Source organism: Marmota monax, unplaced genomic scaffold (genome assembly GCF_021218885.2).
Source record: "Marmota monax isolate L192 unplaced genomic scaffold, Marmota_monax_Labrador192_F-V1.1 WCK01_AAM20220418_F8-fsc00086, whole genome shotgun sequence".
Taxonomy (NCBI): Eukaryota; Metazoa; Chordata; class Mammalia; order Rodentia; family Sciuridae; genus Marmota; species Marmota monax.
In genome coordinates this window covers 1,550,611-1,573,340 of record NW_026693086.1, presented here as the reverse complement: position 1 = coordinate 1,573,340, position 22,730 = coordinate 1,550,611, and the positions used below count along the sequence as shown (strand labels likewise).

Here is a 22,730-nt window from a genome sequence, read left to right as displayed (position 1 = left end):
CACCCCTGACCTCAGCAAGACACGAAGACAGAAACCCATTTGTGGAATTGAAAGGCAATCTCAGAAAAGAAATGACACATTCGGGCACCAAATTGCCACTGGTATTTTCTTTGGGGGTGGGGGAGGGGTCAGACAAAGTTCTAGAAATCGATCCAAGTCATTTGTACCTGGGCCCAAGTGTTTGCCATTTAAAGGGATCTGGGAAGTCCTCTGGTGGGTGGCATGAGATTGAGGCTCCAAATCTTGGTAAGAGAGGCAGGGGCATTGAGTCTGTCCTGCCCCAGATATCAGAAAAGAGCCAGCATCTCAGAGGACAGCAGTGCCATGCTCCAGAGTGTACACAACTCACAATGCCATCTCCACTCACCAGGGATCTCTTTGCTTTTCCCTGGAGAGTCAAGGCAACCACTAAACCTTGGTGAGTGCCAAGTCGTATTTCAAACCTTCCATCACTCAAGTGCTTTCTTCTTGTCTAAACCCAGTGCGCCAGGATGTTCAATTGACCCCAGGGTCACATAGTAGAAATGTGCCATTTTTCATCAAACTCAACTGCTCTTGCTTAAAAGTGGAGGGGAAGCAAACAAAATTTCCAGACCAGAGGTTGCAAATTCAAATACCTACAGGGGCCAAAAGGGGATGAAGCAGGCCAGGTGGGAATGAACTGGGACAAAATGGTGAATGTGAGTGCCCCAGCTACAAAAACAGCTGCTCTCAGTTCCAAATGATTGCTCTAACATCAAAGGGAGACTATTTCTCAGCAAAGTAGAAGTTGGAAATTCAGATGTATGTGAAACCTCCCCGTTCTAAAATGCTGACATCTAATTCACAAAATGTTTAAGCTATCCTAGGGGATAAACAAGTCCTTGCATGAGATGGCTTTGGAGAGCCCATTTGTAACCCCGACACCACCCAAGGTCACTTTACACCTGATCAAAATAGGCTGGGCATGCCTGGCTCGAGTCCAGGGTCTCCGACCAGATGCAAGGACCCAGGTAACTTGGGAGTCTTTCCTGTTTCTACCCACAAGATAGAAAGGACAATTTAAACCAGGATCTGAGAGGCACCCCATCTGGAACCACTTCTTTCAGAGGAGGAGGCGGCCCAGGGGATACCACAGTTGCTTTTCTAGGGGAGGCGCCATCTGCAGAGGAGGCAGCCACCTGCGGAGACCTCTGTAAAGCAGGAGAAGAAGCAAAACTTCCCTGTGCGACGACGAAGGGCAATAGCAGGAAAAGGGGCAAGAAAGGTCCTCCCAGAAAGGGTCTCCGGAGACTCAAGCAGGATCCGACCCCTTTCCACTCTTCCATTCCTGGGAAAGGACAAAGGATGGATGCATTTCCTCCACTTTTAGGGCCTCCAGCTCCACGGGGACTTTCCTGAATGGAGCATCACTGTCCCATACACACACACTTCCTAAAAGGACCCTTTTATGGTGAAGAATTCCTAGCCTGGGAGGTCACTCTGACAGGCGGGATTCCTTCCGCTCTACCAACTCGATCCCTTCTGTCAAGTCTTTTTTCACCCTCTCCTCCCACAAACGGCATCCCCAAAGCCCCAGAGCCTACCTTGACACTGGAATCCCTGCTTCCCGAAGCCCCTGCAAAGGCAGAAGGAGGCATGTCAGCCAGAGGGGCCCAGCCACCAGCTAGTTCTCCCACAGTCACCCGCTCGCTTCCCCTGCCCTCTAAGCCAGCCAGGTGCAATCTCCCAGCCACAGGCGGGTGCCCAAGAGTCTTCCGCCTTGGGGAGGTGGGTGTAGGTGGCAACTCAGCGGTAACCCCCACCTTCCGTCACCCGAGCAAGACAGAGGGGACTGCGACCACCAGGTGGCAGGATGGGGGCGTGGATGGGGGGCGGTGAGCATTTCCGTTGGAGTGGGGGCGGAAGGCAGGCTAGAGACTTGCCGTAGAGATGCCCCGAGTGCCCTCGGGCAAAGAGAAGAAATACAGACCCAGGCAGAGGGAGGAAGAGAGGGACCCCGAGGCAGTGGCGGTGTCCCCTGGGGACTAGGAAGGTGAAAAGGACGCCCCATGCCTGAAGGGACAGGGAGAAGAAAGGGCTCCCCCGCAGTGATGTGAGGGGGAGGACTGATCAGTGGGAAGGGAACCCAGGCCCTCGGGGAGGCGCAATAAGAGATAACCCAGAGAACTGCTCTGGGGACTCGGAGGAGGAAAGGATGTCCCATTCCCTCAGGGAGATTGCAGAGGACACCTCCCCCCGGGGTGCTGCCCCGGGAAAGGAGGGGTGAGGGTTGGGGCGCCTGGAGCCCGGAAGAAGGCAGAGAGGTAGGGAACCCCAGGAGAGAGGGCACCCGAGGGGCTGCCCTGCGGAGATGGGACAGACACTCGGTGCTCCGAGCCAGCCGGCGAAAAAGCGCCCGCGATGCTGCCCATAGGTGCTCTAGAGGCTCCTGGGGGCAAGAGAGGGCAGGAGGTGCCTCCCAGCCAGCCGTCTGGGACCAGAGGACAGGGCACCTGCGGGACTGTCCATCAGGGAGTTCGGGCCAGAAGGGTCGAGGGGAGAGCCTGGGGCGAGGGGTACCGGCGTGGCTTCTCCCTCGGGAGCACTGAGGGCTCGGAGAGGGGGGTCCCCGCGCGCGGCACTGCCCTCGGGGGGCCCCCGGGAAGGTGCCCTGCGCCGGCGCGCTCTCACCAGATGAAGTCCGTGCAGTGGCTGCAGAAGGTGGGCTGCTTGAAGAAGCGGGCGGTGAATTTGTGGTTCTTCACCTCGTGCACGTTCTTTTGCCGGAGGGCGCCTTTGCGGGCGAAGCGCACGGTGCTCTCCTCGCCCTCGTTCGGCGGCGGCCCCGCAGCCGGGTCAGCCATCTTGCGCGCGGGGAGCGGGAGCCCGAGAGGTGCCGGCCCCGGGGCCGCGGGACCGCGGGCTGCGGGGCCCGGAAGGCGCGGGAGGAGGCGGCCGCTGCTGCCGCCCGGGGCCGCGGGCGCTTCCCCTGCGCCGGCTCTGGCGGCGGCGGCGCGCGGAGCTGGGCTGTCACTCGCCCAGCTGCTGCCGCTGGTCCAGCTGCGCTTGGCACCGCTGGCCCCAGCTGCGGGGGAGGGAGGCGGAGCCTGCCCCGGGCTCCGCCTCCCTCATTTGCATCGCGCCCAGGCCCCGCCCAGCGCCGCCAGCTGCTTTACATATTGGCACCCCCCTCGGCTGCCGGCCTCCCAGCCAAGGGTTAGCCGCAGCGCTGCGGCGCGGGGACCGCAGCCTGCGTTCGTCCGCTCCCAGCCTCGGCCCCTACCCAGTCTTCGGTCCTGGGGTCCTGGTTTGCTTTAAGGAGATGAGCACCTCAGTGCCTCCGCCCTGGGGAGTAACGACAGCGGAAGGACCTTTGGGGATTAGGAGGGGGAGAAGGGGAGCCGAGGGCCCAGCAGATTCCACCCTGGCCTCTGCAGAGAGACTGGTACCCATCCACCCCCATGCATCCCATTGGTCATTCTGCACGCGTCTCCTGGAGGGATGGGCTCTCTCTGTCACTCATCCGGAAAGGCCTGTGGCTGCACACCCTTACACACACATACATACACACGTTCTGCAGAGGTAGGGGAGGATCGATCTTTGTTTTATATATATCTAAACTCCACCACAAAGAAGATTCTGGGGTTTGCTTGCCTGAATTATGTAGAAGAAATCTCTCCCTATGTTCTGTTCTTCCCTTCCACAGAGACTCTGTTTCCTCAACTGTAAAATGGGGCTAATAGAGAGATTTAATAGTTCCGTGTTTCCTCAAATTTAATTCACTTGGGACTCATCTTTACAAATTCTGGTCATATTTGTGCCCCATTTTTTTTTACAAGTCTATCTGGCTTGATCTATTCAAATATGAGTAGCAAGAGGTATTGTGAGAAACCTTTCCTGTTACTCATCCACCCAAAGCATCTAAGACAGATGCCTTCTATTACCTGCTAGAGAAAAGATTGGCAAACGTCGGAGAGATGCCCAAGACACATGAATAGACAACTCAGTAGACTCTCTCCTTGATGCATCCCGGAAGACAGGGACGAAGCTAAGAGGGTGGTAACTGTCAGGAGGTGCAACCGGGAGTTATCCAAGGCCCTGTCCATACCCTGCACTTTCTCTCTCCAACCCCCATCATCTGGGAATGAAGCACTGCTTTGGACAATGAGCTCCTTCAGTTGGCCAAGATGCTGTGCTAGAAGGAGCTGCTTACCATCATGTCACCGGGTGTCCAGCTCAGAGTCCGACACCTAAGAGCCAAATAAATATTGGTTGAAGGAGTGAGTGGGTGAACAGGTGAGTGAACATTTTTTAAAAGCCAGCACCCATTTATCCCTACCCATGCCCAATATGTGTTCCAAGACAGTAAGCGTCAGGTACTGGTGTTGTCTTATTTAGTCCCAAGGACAACCTTATGTAGATTCAGTAAGTCTCATTATGGATAAGGATAGTGCAGCGTGGAGTGATTAAGAGATACACCCACAGTCCCACTGTTGTGGAATGGTGGCTGGACGTTCCTAACTACAAAGCACCTGGATGACAAAGGGGCAAACCTGAGTAGTGACAGAAATCAGGTCCCATTATGACAATTTTGCCTGGAAGCAACCGAGTGGTAAGTCATTATGAGGTAGCATGTGGAGCGCCACCACTATAATAATAGAATGTCCTTCCCCTACATAGTAATTCAAAGGTAACCAGGAAAAAAATAGCACTCACTTTTAAGGTTGACATGTTTGGGAAACTGGATGTGCCCATCTATTATTAGTCCTTTAAGAGGCCCCGCCACCTCTCAGGGAGGCTTGGGGAAACATCCCAGGAGACATTGCTGCTAAAGTAGATTTCCTTTGAACCCCTGATCTGGAAGCTCACAGCCCACATCCTGCCTTTTGAACGAAGTGCCCTGGATGACTTTGGTCTGTAACAACAAACAGAACCTCATGGAGCCTGGGCCAGGTGATGCAGAGACTGGTGGGCTGTGAAAAGCTGTCAGTTCCTGGAGGGGCCCAAGCTCAGGGTGGGGAAAGAGGTTCCCATTGGACCCAGTTCCTTGTAAGTCAGAAGGTCTCCAAAGCTGCACCGTGGACATCCTTTTTAACTATCCCAGTGATATTTTTTTTTCAATTCACATGTTTATATACTTAGAATTTTACCTAAATACCCAAATTCTAACTTCTCTAGGAAAAATGATAAAGATACAAGTAAATGGAGCCTTGCATTCCTGAACTCACCCACTCATTTGTTCTTTCATGAAATGGACGAACTATTAAATAAACCCGACAGAAGCCCTTGCCCTTGAGAAGTTCATCGTCTCATGGGGGAAGGGGGTGAGCAAAATAACCTAATTGACCAGCAAACCTATACTGGGTGCTAAGGAGGTTCCTTCTGTAAAGAAAGTTGTAAAAAAAAAACAAAGAATGACAGGAGCCATGGAAAAACTTTATAATGAGGGACATTAAAGCAAAGATTTGAATAAAGCCAAGGGGTGAACCAAAGGCCTGTTGGGGGGTAGAATGTTCTAGACAGAAACAGTAAATGCAAAGGAAGAGCCTGCTTATCATGTTGAAAACACAGCAAGGGCTGTGTGGCTGGCGTGGACAGAGGTAAGAGCACTTCTAAGACGAGGTTAGGGCCTCGGGGATGGGAGTTTGGGTTTCACTCTCGTGAAAGGAGGCCTTTTGCGGCGTGGAAAGCAGGGACGTGATCTGAAACAACTTGTGATTTTTGAAAGATTACCCTGCCTACGAGATGGAAAATAGATTGTAGGGGAGAAGGGAGAGAAACAGAGAGAGAACAGAGGAGAGGACATTTGAGTCGATAAGGCCACAGGATGTGACATGGTACCACACGAAGCTGAAGGGCAGTGGCTCCCTAGAGGCTGACATGGGCCCTCTAGGTCACTGGAGCCCCCACCTCCCTGGTCCATTCTTCATGAAGAAGTGAACACTGACCTGAGAGACAGGTTTCTCTGGCTGGGAATGAAGGCCAAGATCTCTTAGTCCAGGCTTCCTGCTGATGATGTTTTCAATTCCTGTGGCTCCCCCCCAAAAAAAAAAATTATCGACAGAACTGAGTGGCTAAAAGTAGCAGAAATGTATTGCTCAGTCGGGCGCGGTGGCACACACCTGTCATCCCAGCGACTCGGGAGGCTGAGGCAGGAGGATCGCGAGTTCAAAGCCAGCCTCAGCAACTTAGTGAGGCCCCCAAGTAACTTAGCAAGATCCTGTCTCTAAATAAAATACTTAAAAAGACTGGGGATGGGGATATGGCTCAGTGGTTGAATGTCTCTGCGTTCCATCCCAAGTACAGAAAGAAAGAAAGAGGAAAGAAGACAGAAATGAAGGAAGGAAAGAAAATGAAATATATTGCTCATAGTTCGAGAGGGTAGAACCTCTAAATCAAGTGTCACCCAGCCCAACTCCCTCTGGAGGCTTCAGAGGAGGACCCTTCCTTATCTCGTCCAGTTTCTGGTGGATGTCAGCCTTCCTTGGCGTCCTTGGCCTATGGCCACATCGTCCTTCTTCCTCTGTCTTCTTATCAGCTCCTCCTGTGTGTGTCTGTCTGTCTTCTCTTCTTCTGTCTGTCTAATCTCCCATTTTTATCTCTTATCAGGACACAGACCATCCGACTAAGGGCTCACCCAGATAATCAGGGATGATCTCTTCATTGCAAGATCCTTAACTGAGTGATATCCAGAAAGATCCTTTTTTCCAAACAAGATAACATTCAGAAGTTCCAGGAAGTAGAACACTTTGTGGGCAGCACCCTTCAAACCGCAGTGTCGCACAACCCTGGGCCAGTCACTCTCTCCTTCTGGGTCTCATTTTCCTTCCCTGTTCAATAGTGCAAGGATGGAGGGATTGGCCCTCCAATTCTTTCAATTTAGGGCTGTGCTCTCCAATACAGTAGTCACTTACCACCCGTGGCTAGTGAGCATTTGAAACCTGGCTAGTCTGAGTTGAACGTTAGGATAGTCATATGTGTGATCACCCTGAACTTCAAGCATGTAAGATGACAAAGAACGTGAAATTTTAATGATAATTTTTATCTTCATTTGTTTTTATTTTTTTTAACGCGGCTACTAGAAAATGTAAAATTGTCTACATGGCTCACATTCTATTTCTTGGCACAGCTCTGTTCTAAAGACGAGATTCAAATAGGAAGCAAATTAATTTCAAAATGGATAAATAAGGCAAAGATCATCTCCATTCAGTAGACAAAGGGGGATGAAGGGAAGGAAGGAGGGATGGGGTAGGGAAAGACGGTGGAATGAATCTGACCTAACTGTCCTATGTACATATGTGAATATATCACAGTAAATCTCACCATCATGTATATCCACAAGAAAAGAGGGGATGCTGACAGATGAGGGATCAGAGGCATGGCCACTGGCCTCTGCTGACACTGCTCCTGCCCTCTGCCTACTAGAAAGGGCAATTCCTTCTCTCCCTCTTCCTACCTCCATTCATTCTTGCTTGATTGACTAAATGCATGTTCGTTTTGAATCATTAGTCCATTTAGTGAATGTCATCACGTGCTATATTTACAGTTGGTTCATATTCTTAAGAGCAGCTTATTTCGGAGGTTTACAAAATAATTCAACTGATTCATGTTTATTACATACAGCTTCAGGGTTTTATCCTTAAAAAAAAAAAAAAGCATCTCCGTTTAATTTGACATCAGCCGTGGTAGCTTGATAGGAGACTGCAGTATCAACATCCAAGGTTCCAACTCATTTGGCTAATAAGTTAGTGCTTAGTGCTGGCTGTCACTAGGAGATCCCCCAGGGCTTTGGCTTGGGGCACGTTGGTTCCTCTTCCTACGGCTGCTGGCTGCTTGGGCTTCCTCACAGCATGGCGACTCATTCCAAGAATCAGTGCCCAGGAAAGTGTAGCCCACTCAAAGGGGGAAAATAAACCAAAAGAAACTGTCCCAGAGAATAACCAGACAGCAATTCCACTAGACAGTGACTTTAGAACAGTAAAGAGGCTCAAGTAACTAAAGAAAGACGGATAAAACCAAGAAAGCAATCCAAGAACAGGGTGGAAATATAGATAAAGAGATTAAAAAAACCATTAAAGACAAAAAAGAAAGACATGTGAGAGCTCAAAATATAATAACTGAAACGATAAATCCACTAAGGGGATCATAAGGCAGATTTGAGCAGGAAGAGTAAAGGATCCACAAATCTGAATACAAGACAATTGAAACCGTGGAGTCTAAGGAACAGAAAGAAAAATGATTGAAGAAAACAGAGCCCGAGGAACCCACAGGACAACATCAAGCAAACCAACCTAACACACGTGGGAGTCTCTGAAAGAGAGGAATTATGAAGAGATAATGGCCAGAAACTTCCCAAGTTTAATGAAAGACATGAATCTAAACATCCAGGAAGCCCAACAAACTCCAAGTAGGACAAACTCACCCAACTCTTCACCAAGACACATGATAACCAAACTGTTGAAAGACAAAACAAACAATTGGGAAATCAGCTAGAGAGACAAGCAATTCATCACAGATCAGGGGATCAAGAGTTCTTCAGTGAGCCAGCGTGGTGGCACAAGCCTGGACTCCCAGCGGCTTGGGAGGCTGAGGCAGGAGGATCAAGAGTTCAGAGCCAGCCTCAGCAAAAGTGAGGCCCTAAGTAACTCAGTGAGACCCTGTCTCTAAATAAAATACAAGATAGGGCTGGGAATGGGGCTCAGTGGTTGAATGCCCTTGAGTTCAATCTCCCATGCCCACCCAAAAAAGAAAAAAAAAAAGAGTTCAATGAGATTATTGGCAGATTTCTCATCAGAAACTTTGGAAGCCAGTAGAGAGTAGGCTAATATATTTAATGCATTAAAAGGAAAAAAATGTCACTTAAAAATCCTGTCGGTATCAAAAGTACCCTTCAGAAGTAAGAGACATTAAGACCTTCCCAAATAAACAAAAGTTGAGGGAGCTCCTCATCACTAGTTCTGCTTTGCAAGAAATGCTAAAGGAAGTCCAAAAAGCTGAAGTTAAAGGACACTGGATAATAACGTGAAGCAGCCATGAAGAAATGAAGGTTTCAGTAAGCACAAATACATGAGCAATTATAAAAGCTAACATCGTGATAAAATGGTTTCTAGCCCCACTTTCTGTTTCCTACATGATTGAAGAAGACTAAGGCATTATAGAAAATTATCGGTTTATGCTTGGAACACACAATATATACGGATATATTTTTTTTACATCAATAACCGAGAGATGTAGGGTCAAGGAAGTAGAGGAGCAGTTTTTTTTTATGTTACTGAAGTTAAGCTGGTATAAATTCAAGTCAGAATATTCTAATTTTAGGGTGTTAAATGTAACACCCATGGTAACCACCAAGAAAATTATTACCGAGTAGACACAAAAGAAAATGAGAAAGGAGTTAAAACATTTTGCTCTGAATAAATAAGATAAAATCAGCCAAATACAAAAGAAGAAAGAAATGCAGAAAATGAGCGGGGAAGATCCGGACGCAATAGAGAACAGGAGCATGGTGACATGAGCAAATCCCTCTAGCTCGGGCCTGACTTGATGCTTTTCAATCATTACTTGGGACATAAATGGATTAAACTCTTCAATCAAAAGACAAAAAAAAAAAAAAACAAGCAGAATGGGTGAAATGAAAACACATGGTCCAGCTCCATGCTATCTACAGTAGCTCACTGCCGACTGACAGACACAAATAGGTTGGAAAAGACAAGAAAAGTCTGGACGGAGCATTTGCATCAATGTGCATAGCACATAGCAGCCCAGGTACCCACTGAATGAATAAAATAGGTAAGCAAAGTGTGGGGTGTTGTATACACATACACTGGCATGTTGTTCAGCTTAAGAAGGAATGATCACGTGTTCTACCACTTGGATGACTTTATTTTTTATTTTTAATTAGTTAATTTATTTATTTTTTGTACCAGGGATCGACCCCAGGGGCGCTTAACCACTGAGCCACATCCCCAGTACTTTATTATTATTATTATTATTATTTATTTAGAGACAGGGCCTTGCTGAGTTGCTAGGGCCTTGCTAAGTTGCTGAGGCTGGCCTTGACCCATGCAGTCTTCCTGCCTCAGCCTCCTGAGCTGTGGGGATTATAGGCATGTGCTACCGCATCCGGCCTGGATGACCTTGCAAGACATTATATAAAGTGAAATTAGCCTGTCACAAAATGACAGATGCCACATGATTCCACTTACGTGAGGCACCTACGGTAGTCAGGATCATAGAGACAGAAAGCAGCTGGTGGTTGTTGGGGACTGGAGATTAGAAGAAGTGAGGTTTTCAGTTTTGCAAGACAAAGAGTCCTGAAGGTGGGTGTTGGTGATGGTTGCCCAACAAGATGCATGAACTACACACTTAAAACGGCTAGGATCGTAAGTTTTATGCATGTGTATTTTACCATAATAAAACATGTGGGTAGGGAAAAAACGAATATGGGTTGAACCACTTAGAACAAACTACATTCTTTGCTAATCACTTTTCATGTGTTCATATCTCCACTGTCTGATCCCTACCTTAGGTACAGATGAGGACTTGAGGGAGCAAAGACCCTAAATAACTTCCCCAAGGTTCTGTGTTGGAAACTGGTAGTTACCAGGACTTGAACCCAGATCTCCTAACTCACCTGGTGCAGCTAATTTTTTTTAAATTTTTTTTTAGTTGTAGGTGGACACACAATACCTTTATTTATTTATTTTTACATCGTGCTGAGGATCAAACCCAGTGCCTCACACGTGCCTAGGCAAGCGCTCTGCCACTGAGCCACGACTCCAACCCTGGCGCAGCTACTTTTTGACATTCCCTGAGAAACATATCCATGTCTGGTGAGGATGGGGAAGTCCTTGCGTAGGAAAAGTCTACCAGAAAAGATAACCAGGTACCTTTTTGAAAAATCCTTCTTGTTGCAGTATAACATTGACAGGATAAGGTACACTCATTTTAAGCATACCACAGATGTTTGTACATATGGATATACCCATGTGTCTTCAACTAAGTAATGATACAGGAAAGTTCCAGATCCCCAGAAAACGCCTGCATACCCTTTACCAGGAAGCACTGTCTCCAGAGGGACCCGCCGTCTGGCATCTGTCATCATAGATTAAGTTTCTTTAAAAAAAAAAAATATTGTGATGTGACATACGAAACACAAATTACCCATCTTAACCATTTCTAAGTGTGCAGTTCAGGGGTGTTACAGACGTTCATATCTTTGTGCAACCCCCCTCTCTAGAACTGTTTCCATGTTGCAAAACTGAAACGTTTCACCCATTAAACAACAATTCTCCACATGCCCCTCCCCCCCCAGGAAGTACTTGTGGGTAAAATGCTGTGTAACAATGAACACAATTGAGCCTCATAGTCCAGGTCAGGGAAAGTTCTTGTTTGATGAACTAAATTCTAGAAAAGCCAATTGAAAAATGAAGGCATGCAGGCACAAAGGACAGGAACACTCAGAGGCGTGTTTTATGGTCCCCTGGTTGTCCCAGTAGTACTAGGCCAGTAATGGTGCTCAGACCCAAGGGAAGACTTGCTGTTGTAGAATTCTAGTTCCAGGGCCTTCTTCCTTCAAGGGGCTCCAGAAGAAAGTCTGAGGCCCATTTGTCTAATGTTGAAGAGGTGTTTAAAAACCCACAGGCACAGATCTGAGACTTATTCCTTGAGGTTTTCAGAGGAACTGACAGCAAGTTAAAGGAGCACTCTCTATTGTGAGATTCAGGGAGATGTGGGGCCATGTTAAATTGCTGGTGGGACTGCAAATTGGTGCACCCCATCTGGAGAGCACTGTGGAGATTCCTTAGAAAACTTGGAATGGAACCACCATTTGACCCAGCTATCCCACTCCTCTGTCTATACCCAAAGGACTTAAAATCAGCAGACTACAGGGACACAGCCACATCAATGTTCACAGCAGCTCAATCACAATCGCTAAACTGTGGAAGCGACCTAGATGTCCTTCAGTAGATGAATGGATAATGAAACTGTGGTATATATACACAGTGGAATATTACTCAGCATAAAAAGAGAATAAAATTATGGCATTTGCAGGTAAATGGATGGAGTCGGAGAATATCATGCCAAGCAAAGTAACCAAAGGCTGAATGTTCTCTCTGATAAGTGGATGCTGATCCATAATGGAGAAGGCGGAGGCAAGGAGGAAATGGAGGAATTTTGATTGGGCAAAGGGGAGGGAGGAGAGGGAGGAGAGGAAGGGTGCATGGGGGCAGGAAAGATGGTGGAATGAGATGGACATCATCACCCTAGGTACATGTATGACTGCACAATACAGTGCAATGCTACATCGTGTACAACCACAGAAATGTAAAGTTGTGCTGTAATTGTGTACAATGAATCAAAATGCTGTCACATATACCTAATTAAAATAAATAAATAATTTTTTTAAAGTCCTGGCATGGAGTCTCATTTTGGGGGAAAAAAAAAAGATTCAAGGGGTTGCCGGGCATAGTGGCACACACTTGTAACCTCAGTGGCTTGGGAGGTTGAGACCAGAGGATTGCAAATTCAAAGCCAGCCTCAGCAACTTAGGAAGGTGCTAAGCAACTCAGGGACACCCTATCTCTAAAGAAAATACAAAATAGGGCTGGGGGTGATGTCTCAGTGGCTGAGTACCCCTGAGCTCAATCCCTGGTATCAAAAAAAAAAAAGATTCAAGGGGATGACTAAGGCCGATTAAGGGATGCTTTCTATTTGTCTTTCCTCTCATGATCCTGTCTGCAAAGAAGCAACTGGACATGCCTTCTGCATAGAGAGCCTGAATCCAGGGCTGGACGGCACCTGCCTTAAACCTGCCTCACTTGGCACTCCTCAGAGGCACTGGCTTTGAGTGCAAAATTAAAGAGCTGCCAGGGAGTCAATAAGCAAGATAAATGACATTTTGATGCAATATTTTAAAAAATCAAAACGAATGCCAAAAAAAAAAAAAGCTAAGGGACACACCAAGTTTTTAAATAAAGGTAGGATTGGACAGGCAGGATTAGGGGGAGCCAGGTGAATGGGGTGCAGTCTTGCAGATGCAGAGTAGAAGTTGGCAGGATTAAATGAGCAGATGCACGTAGCACGCTGAGAACCAGCCTCAACACGTCCGACCTATTTCCATGATTATTACTAGTCCCATTATTACCACAGCTGTTACTACAGCGACTCTTTTTCTCTGTGCGAGAGATGGTTATTTCATCGCTGGGTGCAGTGGGGGATCTGCAGATCCCATCCCTGCTTCTAAGTCTTTCCCGATTCCTAGAGTTTAAGTTAGGAGCCCCTCACTCGTCACCCTCCAGCAGCCTGAACTGACCTGATCCACTTCCACCACATCGTTGTGTGGATTACCAATGTCTTAGTCAGCTTCAGCTGCTATAACAAAATACCATGGACGGTGTGGCTTAAATAGCAGACATTCATTTCCCAAAGTTCTGGAGGCTGAAAGTCCAAAATCAAGGTGTCCAGTGTGAGCTGTCTTCCTGGCCTGCAGATGATGCCTTCTTGCCGTATCCTTGCAGGACAGAGAGAAAGAGAGTTCTGGTCTCTTCTTCCTCTTACAAAGACACTAATCCTACCACGGAGACTACACCCTCAAGACCTCATCTAAACCTCACTAGCTACTAAAAACCTCAACTCTACAGGTCTCCTATCTTGGTTACTGGCTTTCCATCCTCAGGGTGACTGAAACACTTCAGAACCCCCCAAACTCTATTTATCATCTTATTAGTCTGCATCACTGTGCGGAGATTTCTCCTCAATCTTCCTTTAAGGGGCTTACACTAAATTGGTTTAGGGAAAGGAAGGGAAAACAATCTTTTAGACAGTTGCCAACTCTCCTATTTAGTTTGAAGTTATATAATAATAAAAATCATCCTTATTTCTTGCGGTACTGACACTAATTGAGGACTTCATAGGTAGTACGCATTGTTCTGCACTTTTTTCCTTTTATGAACTTATTTAAGCCCCACGATAATCCTATAGAGAGGTAACACCAAAGTGGCCTTTTACTAAGAAACAGGGCCAGAGGGATCAAGTGTGTGCCCCCCACATCACTCAGTTACCAGAGCAGGAGAGCTGTGTTCCAAACCCTCCGTCTGACTTGGGTCCATGGCTCGTGAGAACTCAGTGAGCTTGGGCTCCCGGGGCTAACAGAGCCTTGTGAAAAGGTGCCAGCTTATCACCCCCCCAAGTTGTCTTTACTTCCTCTTGCTTATGATGAGAGAGCGCCAATGTCGAGAACCTAGGACGAAGAGAAAACAGATTTTTGTCATTTCTCTAAGAAGCCACCAGATCCCTGCAGGTTCAAAACAAATTTTCAATATCACATTCCTCTTTGTCCTGGAATTCCTCCCTGTGCTTGGCCGGTCAGCCGAATCTTTAGTTGGCTCCCGCAGAACGTCCACCCATAAAACTGCTTCCAGATGCACCGCGGCCTGGACCCGGGAAGATTTAGCCAACAACTACAAAGCCAGGCTCCAAAGCACAAGAGGAACGGTTCCGTGAAGGGGTATCTGTTGCCTGTTTTCTCTGCTTTGGGATTTTATCGGTACATTCCAGGTTGGATGGGTGTTTTTTCTTTCTCTCTTTTTTTTTAACACGTGTCAAGGTTTTAACAGCCTATTTTCTTCCCACCTCCCTGAATCCCTCCAACCATTGAATAGAATAGAAGGATGTGATATTTTAACTGAAATAATAACTTTTTTTTACTTTTTAATTGAAAATGCCTCTTTTTTTTTTCATTTTTAGAACAGCTAACAAGTTCGCGTTTGCAAAATGTCAAAATAACGTAAAAAAGGTTCTCCCTGAGGAGTGGGTCTCCATCCCAACCGTTCTCTCTATCCCAGGGAACAAACATCATTGTTCATTTGTTAGTTTCTAGCTCATCTTTCCATATTCATTTTATTGAACTTATTTATCTAAAAATAAGAAAATGGGGGCTGGGGGTTGTGGCTCAGTGGTACAGCTTTACCTAGCACATAGTAGAACCTAGAGAGCTCATTAATCATGGCAGCTAGACCATGCTCCATATAAGGATGGACCACGTTAACTTGACCAGTCCCTCGTGGGACAATACCTGGGTTGTGTCCAAACTTTTACAATAAAAATAGTGCTGCTATAAATGACCTGGCCTGCACATCACCGTCTCCGCACGGCGGGCGGTGCGCCTGTAGGATAAAGTTCCTAGACCAGAGCTACTAAGTCAAAGGCTCAGAGTGCATCCAAGGTTGAGGGAGCCGCCAGCTTGCCCTCCCCAGGGGCTACGACCTTTGGTCCTCGCATCTGTCGTGACCAGGCCTGTTTCCTCACTGCCTTTAGCAGGATAGAAGTTGCCAGACTTTTCTGTTTTTGCCCACCTGATAAGTGATGAATGAAACCCTTAGTGAAATTTCAATTTATCTTATTATGAATGAGGTTGAGCATCTCTTCATGAGAAGGATGTTCAAATCTCTTGCTGTAAGTGACAGAAGCTCATTAGGGTTAACTTAAAGCCCATGAAGGGGAAATTACCTTAAGAATTAGAAAGATCTATCAAGCCAACAGCCTCCAGATCTAGAATATGGAAAATATTAATCAGATCTCTCTCTCTCTCTCTCTCTCTCTCTCTCTCTCTCTCTCTCTCTCTCTCTCTCTCTCTCTCTCTCTTCCCCCATCTCCCCCCTACCTAAATTGTGAAATACATTTTTGAATGTGGAAGCTCCCCACTTATCCCAGTGTATCCAACAGGGTCCCCATCCCCCATGTATGCAATCACATAGTCTCAATTCCAAATATCTAGGGAGAAATTCTGATTGATCCATCCTAATTCCACAGTGCAGCAATCCTCATCCAGTTGGCCACATCTGGAAATCAGAAGAATGTAGAGAATCAGAAAATATCATTACTGGGGGTTTCCTATAGTCCATGCCAATGACATGCCGATGGTAAACCCATCACCCCTTCACTGTGGCTCCCCTCCACGTGGGGTATAACAAAAAAAAAGTCTTCTATTTTCTCAGCAGAGCCCCCACTTGGGGGATAGTGTACCCTTCTCTGCATGGCCCCAGTGCTTTTCAATTCCCTTTGGAAGTGATGGGTTTAGGAATAGTCATGTGATTCGGTGCCGGCTGATGATCTAGAAGGAAACACTGCTCACAACTGAAACAGATCCATGTCAAGACGGCCCCGTTCCTGTTTCTTTGAGTTGCTGTGTCTGCACATGATTCTCTCCATTAGCTTTGGCTACATCACAAACCCCTCCCCAGTTTAGTGACTGAAGACAGAAACATTTACCTTGTCTTATGTCTGTGTGGGTTGGCCAGGGGGTTCCTCTGACCTGGGAGAGCTCACCTGGAGCTAGAAGATAGGGGATGGCCTCACTCACGTGTCTGACAGTTGACAAGCTGGTTTGGTCTGGAGGGGGCAGAGGGGTTTCAAAGTGCAGCAAGAGGTGAAAAAATTCCCAGTATGCAAGCACGTTCCAGTGTATCTTCATGCCTCTATCACTATTGTACCATTGACATGGAAAACAGATCACATGTCTTTATGGTAAAGAGCTAAAAAATAGTGTAGTGACTTTTTACAGTGTCCCACAGTGATGCCTAGGACACTAGCATCTTGAGACCATGGGGAGACCCAGCCACGTTGGCAGAAGAAGATAGGAAAGAGTCTCCATGATGACCTTAAACTGCCGTACCTACTAACGCTGGAGAGGCGCTACCTTGGCAGCTCTCGTTGGGTGAGATAATTAATTTTCACTTCTGCTTTAGACAATTGAGCTGATATTGCAAATGTTTTTTGCATAAATACCTCAGTAGAGGTATTTCAGGGAGACATCAGTTCCCAGATAATTGAAGATGGTTCTCTCCACTGCCAGACTTCCCAAATTGGCTATGTGCTTCTGATGTTTCTGTGAAGAAGCCTTGGCTAATTGCATGCACGATGTGAGCCAACTGTGAGGTGTAGTTACCCAAAAATGAAATGCAAACATAAGCATCCCTAATATAACACAGAGTCCAGAAGATGAGAAGGCAAGTCTGCAGGAGAGACTGGTCAATAGGTACCGCGTAACAGATAGGAGAAATGAATTCTGGTGCTGTATTGAACCTTAGGGTTACCACAGATAATGATAAAGTTCTGCATATTTCCAAAAAAAAAATTCAGAAGAAAATATTCTGAATGTTTTTAATACAAAGAAATGATCAGGGGCTGGGGCTGAGGCTCAGTGGTAGAGCATTTGTCTAGCATGTGTGAGGCCCTGGGTTCAATTCTCAGCACCACCTACAAACAAATAAATAAATAAAGGTCCATCAATAACTAATAAAAATATTTTTAAAAAATGATCAATGTTGGAGGAGCCATACATACATGTTCACCCTGATTGAAATACTATACAAAATGTCACATGGTCCTCCCCCATAAAGATGTGCCATTTTTATGTGTCAATACATAAACAGATAAACAAAATTTGTTAAAAGTTCAATTCTCAGGGCTGGGGCTGGGGCTGGGGCTCCATGGTAGAGCGCTTGCCTAGCATGTGTGAGGCCCTGGGTTCGAGTCTCAGTACCGCATATAAATAAATAAAATAAAAAGTCCATAGACAACTAAAAGAATATTTTTTTAAAAAAGTTCAATTCTCAGATTTGAACATCCAAATACACACATTTATAGTTAGAAATATTGAATAAAATGCAGAATGTGTGGAAATGTGGGTGTTTAAGCCCACGTACTGATATAATTTATGAGGTTTAAGGATCCTGGTCTCTGTTGTGCTGTAGCCCTTACCCAGTGTTAAGATCCCGAGGAGGGAGAGGAAAAAGGAGGGAAGAGTTTTTATTTAGTGTCAAATATGGCAGAGAGGATGAGCACAGGAAGCCCTCAAGGAGACCATAAAATTTCATCACTGTTCATACAAACAAGAGCAATTTGAGTGACATGACAGATGATGATGGATTGAAAAGTAAAATAAAGAAGAAAACAAATAAATAACAAATACAGAAGGTTGCGTTACCGAGAACTCTTTTGACTTGGCGCCTCATAATCCCAGTTTAAACCAGACTTGGGCTGGGGATTTCGCGGCTCTTATGGCTAAAACACCAAAGCGTAGACTGCCTCGGACACGCCTGGATTCAGGGGTTCACGCTTCACAGTGGAAACTTGTCTCTCTGTTTCTCAGTCCTGCTTGTCTGCTTAGAAAGTCTCTCCCCATGGAGAAGTAAGAGCATCCTTTCCCAGGACCCTGAGAGGAGCCAGGACTCTGGATGGTCCAGCCTGGGAGGCATGGCCACCCCAGGAGCCCAGAAGTGCTCTGATGGATCCTTCCCTCATTAACTCCCACGTCCCCCCAGAACACAAGGACTGAGTAAGATTTGGTGGATCAGGGGACATGCTGACTCTCTCTCGAAGAAATCTTGGGAAAAGGGGCAAAGACGTGCCATAAACTTCTTAAACCAAAAGCAAAAGAGCTTTTGACCAATTAGACCTTATAAAATGTTTTTTAAATTTTTCTCTGAAAGACCTTAACAGATTTAAAAAAAAACAAAAAGGGTGGGTTCTGGGGTGGTGGCTCAGTGGTAGAGCACTGGCCTAGCATGCACGAGGCACTGGGTTCAATCCTCAGCACCACATAATGTAAAATAAAGAGAGTGTGTCCACCTAAAACTAAGAAATAAATATTAAAAAATAGGAGAAGCCACCTACTAGGAGAAAATACTAACAACCACATAACTCACAGAGGACTAGTGTTTAAAGTATATAAAGAAACTTTAACACTCAACAGTAAAAAAAAAAATTAGAGGGGAGGTAACATGAATAGATATTTCATAGAAGAAGATGAACAGAGAGAAAATAAGCACACGGAAATATGTTCAACCTGGTTAGATATTAGAGGAATGCAAAATTGAAAGTCAAAGCCACAGTGAGATATTACTACACAACTTTCAGAATGGCAAAAATATAAATAACAGTAACAGAGTGTTGCTAAGAGTGAAAAGAAATAGGGTCATTCATACATGGCGGAGGGAAATGGCACAGTCACTCTGAAAAATAAGGTATGACGGTTTCCTACAAAACTAAATACTTTGGCGACCGCATCAAACTTAAAAAAAAAAAAATTGTGCATCAATGAACTCAATCAATAGAGTCAAAAGGCAACCTACACAGTGGGAGAGAAAAGATGTCAATCATATGCCGACAAGGGGTTAATAGCCAGAAAATTAAAAAAAAAAAAACTCCTACAATTCAACAACAACAAAGAAATTAAATAACCAAATTTTAAAATAGAAAAGGCATTTGAGTAGATATTTCTCTGAAAATTATGTGCAAATGCCAAATAAGTCTATGAAAAATGCTCAACATCATTAATCATCAAATACATGCAAATCAAAGCCACAATGAGGTATTTCTTTACATTCATTAGGAAGGCTACTATCAAAGACGGAAAAAAAAAACAGAAAATAACAGGTGTTCGAGAGGATGTGGAGAAAATGAAAACTTTGTGCACTATTGGTGGAATTGTAAAATGGTGTGGCCATTTTATAATATGGAGATTCCTCAAAACATTAAAAATAGAACTATCATGTGATCCAGCAATCCCACTTCTGGGTATAATTGAAAACAGGGTCCTCAAGTGATATAGGTACACCCGTGTTCATAGCAGCATTATTCACAATAACCAAAGGGGTACAAGAAACTCCAAAGCTCCATCAGTGGTAAAATGGATAAAGAAAATGTGGCATCTACATGCAATGGAATATTATTCTGCTGTTAAAAGGAAAGAAATTCTGACACAGGCTGCAATATGGATGAAGCTTGAGGACATCGTGTAAAGTGAAATAAGCCAGTCACAGGATGACAAATACTGTACAATTCCACTTAAATGAGGTGTCCAAAGTAGTTGAATTCATAGAAACAGAAATGAATGGTGAGTTTCAGGGGAGCAGAGAAGAGAAAAAGAGTTGTTATTTAACAGGGAGAGAGTTTTATATTTGCAAGGTGAAAATGCTCTGGAGTTCTGTTTCATAGCCATGTGCGTATATTTAACACCACTGAATGTTTAAAAATGGTTAGGATGGTAATTTTTATGTGTTTTTGCCACAATCAATTAATCAATTAGAACTAGATGCATGCTTGCGGTGCAAACCCAGGATAAAAATTGTATATAAGTGAAAACTCATATTTATACAAAAACCCATACACAGAGTATCAGAATCACTTTGTTTGCAATAGGCAAAAACGGAACCCAACCCAAATGTTCTTTGGAGTGGAGGGTGGCCCAACCAAATACATTATATCCATATCAGGAAATAGGAACCCTACTCAGAAATCACAGTTAATGGACTATGGACACACAGCAACTTAGACACATCTTAAAGAGAGTGACCCAAGCGAACAAGTCAACCCCCCAAGGTCTCACACTGTACATGCCCCCTTTGTGCCACATTCTTGAAACGACAACTTTACAGAAATGGGGAAGGTATTGGTGGTTGTCAGGGCAAGGAGGTGTAAGGAGGGGGAGACTGTGGCTGTAAAGAGAGGGCAGAAGGGATTCATGTCTCATGGTGGGACTTTTCTTTACCTTGACTGCTAAAATGATCCCATATTAAATCTCATGAAATTGTGCATACACACACCGGGGACAGAGGTAGTAGCATGGTGAAATCTGAAGAAGATCAGTTGATTACATCAGTACCTATTTCCTGGTGTGAGCTCGAGCTATATTTATGCGTGAGGTTTCCAAGGGAGGAAGCGGGTGGTAGGTACCCGGGGAGCTCTCTGGATTCTTTCTTGCAACAGCGAGCCAATCTACGGTCACTGCAAAATAAAGACGTCTTTAAAGTGTATACTACGTTTTTCTAGAGGTCTGCATGATTCAAGGGAGTGATAGGATCCTGATTTGAGGCCAAGGTAGGATGGAGAAAAAGGGGGGGTGTTGGGTTTTTAGTTTTCAGATGAGGTGCCCATCTGCTAGATGGGGAGAAACCAGGTGATAACCGAGACAGACTAAAAGCTCAAAGAATATGTAATTAACTGATGAAGTCAGGTGGCTGGGGAGGAGGAGAGGATAAATTGGACGAAGAGAGAGATGGGAAATTTAACCTTGAAAATCAGGCAGGATCCGTACCCCTCTGAGAGTGGAGAGCTGGTAAAGAGGGCGCAAGCCACAGTCGGTGTCAGCGTGGAGGAGAGGGAAGTTGAGGTGGATTTCTTTTGTCGATCCACATTCTCTCTTGGGAAAAAAAGGACCCCTGTTGGGTAGAGGCCTTTAGGAAAGGAAATATCTAAGAGTCTTAAAAAGGGTCGCTGATCAGCATGAACTTCAAGTTCAGGAGGGAACTGTGGATTTTCAGGAGGAGGAAGGGTCTGATGCGGTGACGTTTTTGCAGTCAGGCTGAAAATCCATAAAGTAGGAACTGAGGAAATGAAGGACCAGGAAGACAGGGGAGTGGAAGAATTGGGATTATTGGTCAGAGAGGAGCTTTGTTTGGCCACTGCCCCTCCGGGGGGGGGGGGGGGGGACAGAGGGGAAACCAAGAGAAATCAAGGAACAGGTAGCTTTGGCAAGGTTGGAAAATAGAGTGAGTGGGAAGGATAAGGTGAAAGAGGCAGAAAGATAGGAAGCGACAATCAGCGGGTGCAAGTCTCCATTGTGACATTTTTTCATATACAACAATCATTCTGGCTGAGGACCGAGTCCAGGATGTGTCCAAGGAATAAAGGAGACAGATGTTGGTGAAGAAGGTCACAGAACTATCCTCCAGAATACAGGGAAAAAGTCATCTGTGAGGACACTAGGATTGTTCCCGACATTGGTCGAGACTTGGGGAGAAGAAATCCCCTTCCTAGAAAGCCGTGTTTCAACTAAGGTCAAGGTTGCAGAGTTGGGTTCCTGTGAGGAAGACTCCGTCACATGGAGGTTGTCCGTACAGACTTCCTGTGTCTGGGTGCCATAGACACAATAGATGCCCATCTGTTCCTGCCACCTCGATCCTGAGGACCTCCTGGGTCCTGATGACCTTCATTTTTTACCTACAGCTGTTTTGTCATTTAAATTTTTTCAGAGGACTAGCAGAGTCCCTTCCTCTCGTGGATAATCATAGGATCGAGAATGACGTTCAAGTGCTGTTCACTCTCGCTGCAAACGTGGCATCGAGGTCGGCCCCGTTCCACGAGCCACCTTTCAAGAAGGATTCTAACCAAAGACGACGACACTGGGGACTTCTGTTCCCTCCCAGAGGAAGAACATAGCTACAAAAGATTCGAGTTCCCAGCAGGACTTACATTTCTCTGTTAGGAAAAACCTTCCTGCAAATTCAGAGATGCTCAGACATTGGACGGAATGAACCGAGGGAAAGAGGAAATGAGACGAGCCAAGACCCTTGGATTGCTTTGAGTCTTTCTTTTTGGGGATACCGTACCCTGCGTGGAAACCCTAAGCATCTGGATCCCCTGGGAAGGAGGAAGGCAGTCTGCGGGTTGGAGAGATTCTCCTTCTGCTGAGCTAAGTCCAGCTCCCTCTCACTTCCGTTGATGATCCCTGTGTGTCCTAGATTAAATACACTCTGCCTTCCAGGGGACAACCACTCACACGTCCCCACCTCCCTTCCTTCCTCCTGAAGGTCCTTCTGCAAGTAAAACCTCCTTATATTTGTCTGCAGAGTGGCATCAGGTCCCTAAACATCTCTGCTGGCCTTCCGTGCACCCCCTTTATTAAAACCTTGTCCCCAGCACTGAGATACGGTGACCTGACCCTGGTCTGACCCATAAAGAATGAAGAAGCACTTGGGCCTCCT

The 22,730-nt window shown here is 45.8% G+C and overlaps 1 protein-coding gene across 2 annotated transcripts in view; it reads right to left on the bottom strand.

Annotated features, from left to right (window-relative positions):
• The window catches only part of Prkcb (protein kinase C beta), a 303,273-nt gene extending 300,384 nt beyond the window's left edge, over positions 1 to 2,889 (bottom strand). The window contains exons 1-2 of one of the 2 annotated variants that reach the window (XM_046454415.2): positions 2,653 to 2,889; positions 1,566 to 1,597 (exon numbers count right to left, since the gene is read on the bottom strand). In XM_046454415.2, coding sequence (XP_046310371.1) covers positions 1,566 to 1,597; positions 2,653 to 2,825 — 205 coding nt within the window. In that variant the 5' untranslated portion in view covers positions 2,826 to 2,889. The remainder of the gene's footprint in view (positions 1 to 1,565; positions 1,598 to 2,652) is intronic. The other variant, XM_046454414.2, reaches the window with a different exon arrangement.
• Positions 2,890 to 22,730: the final 19,841 nt, after the last annotated feature.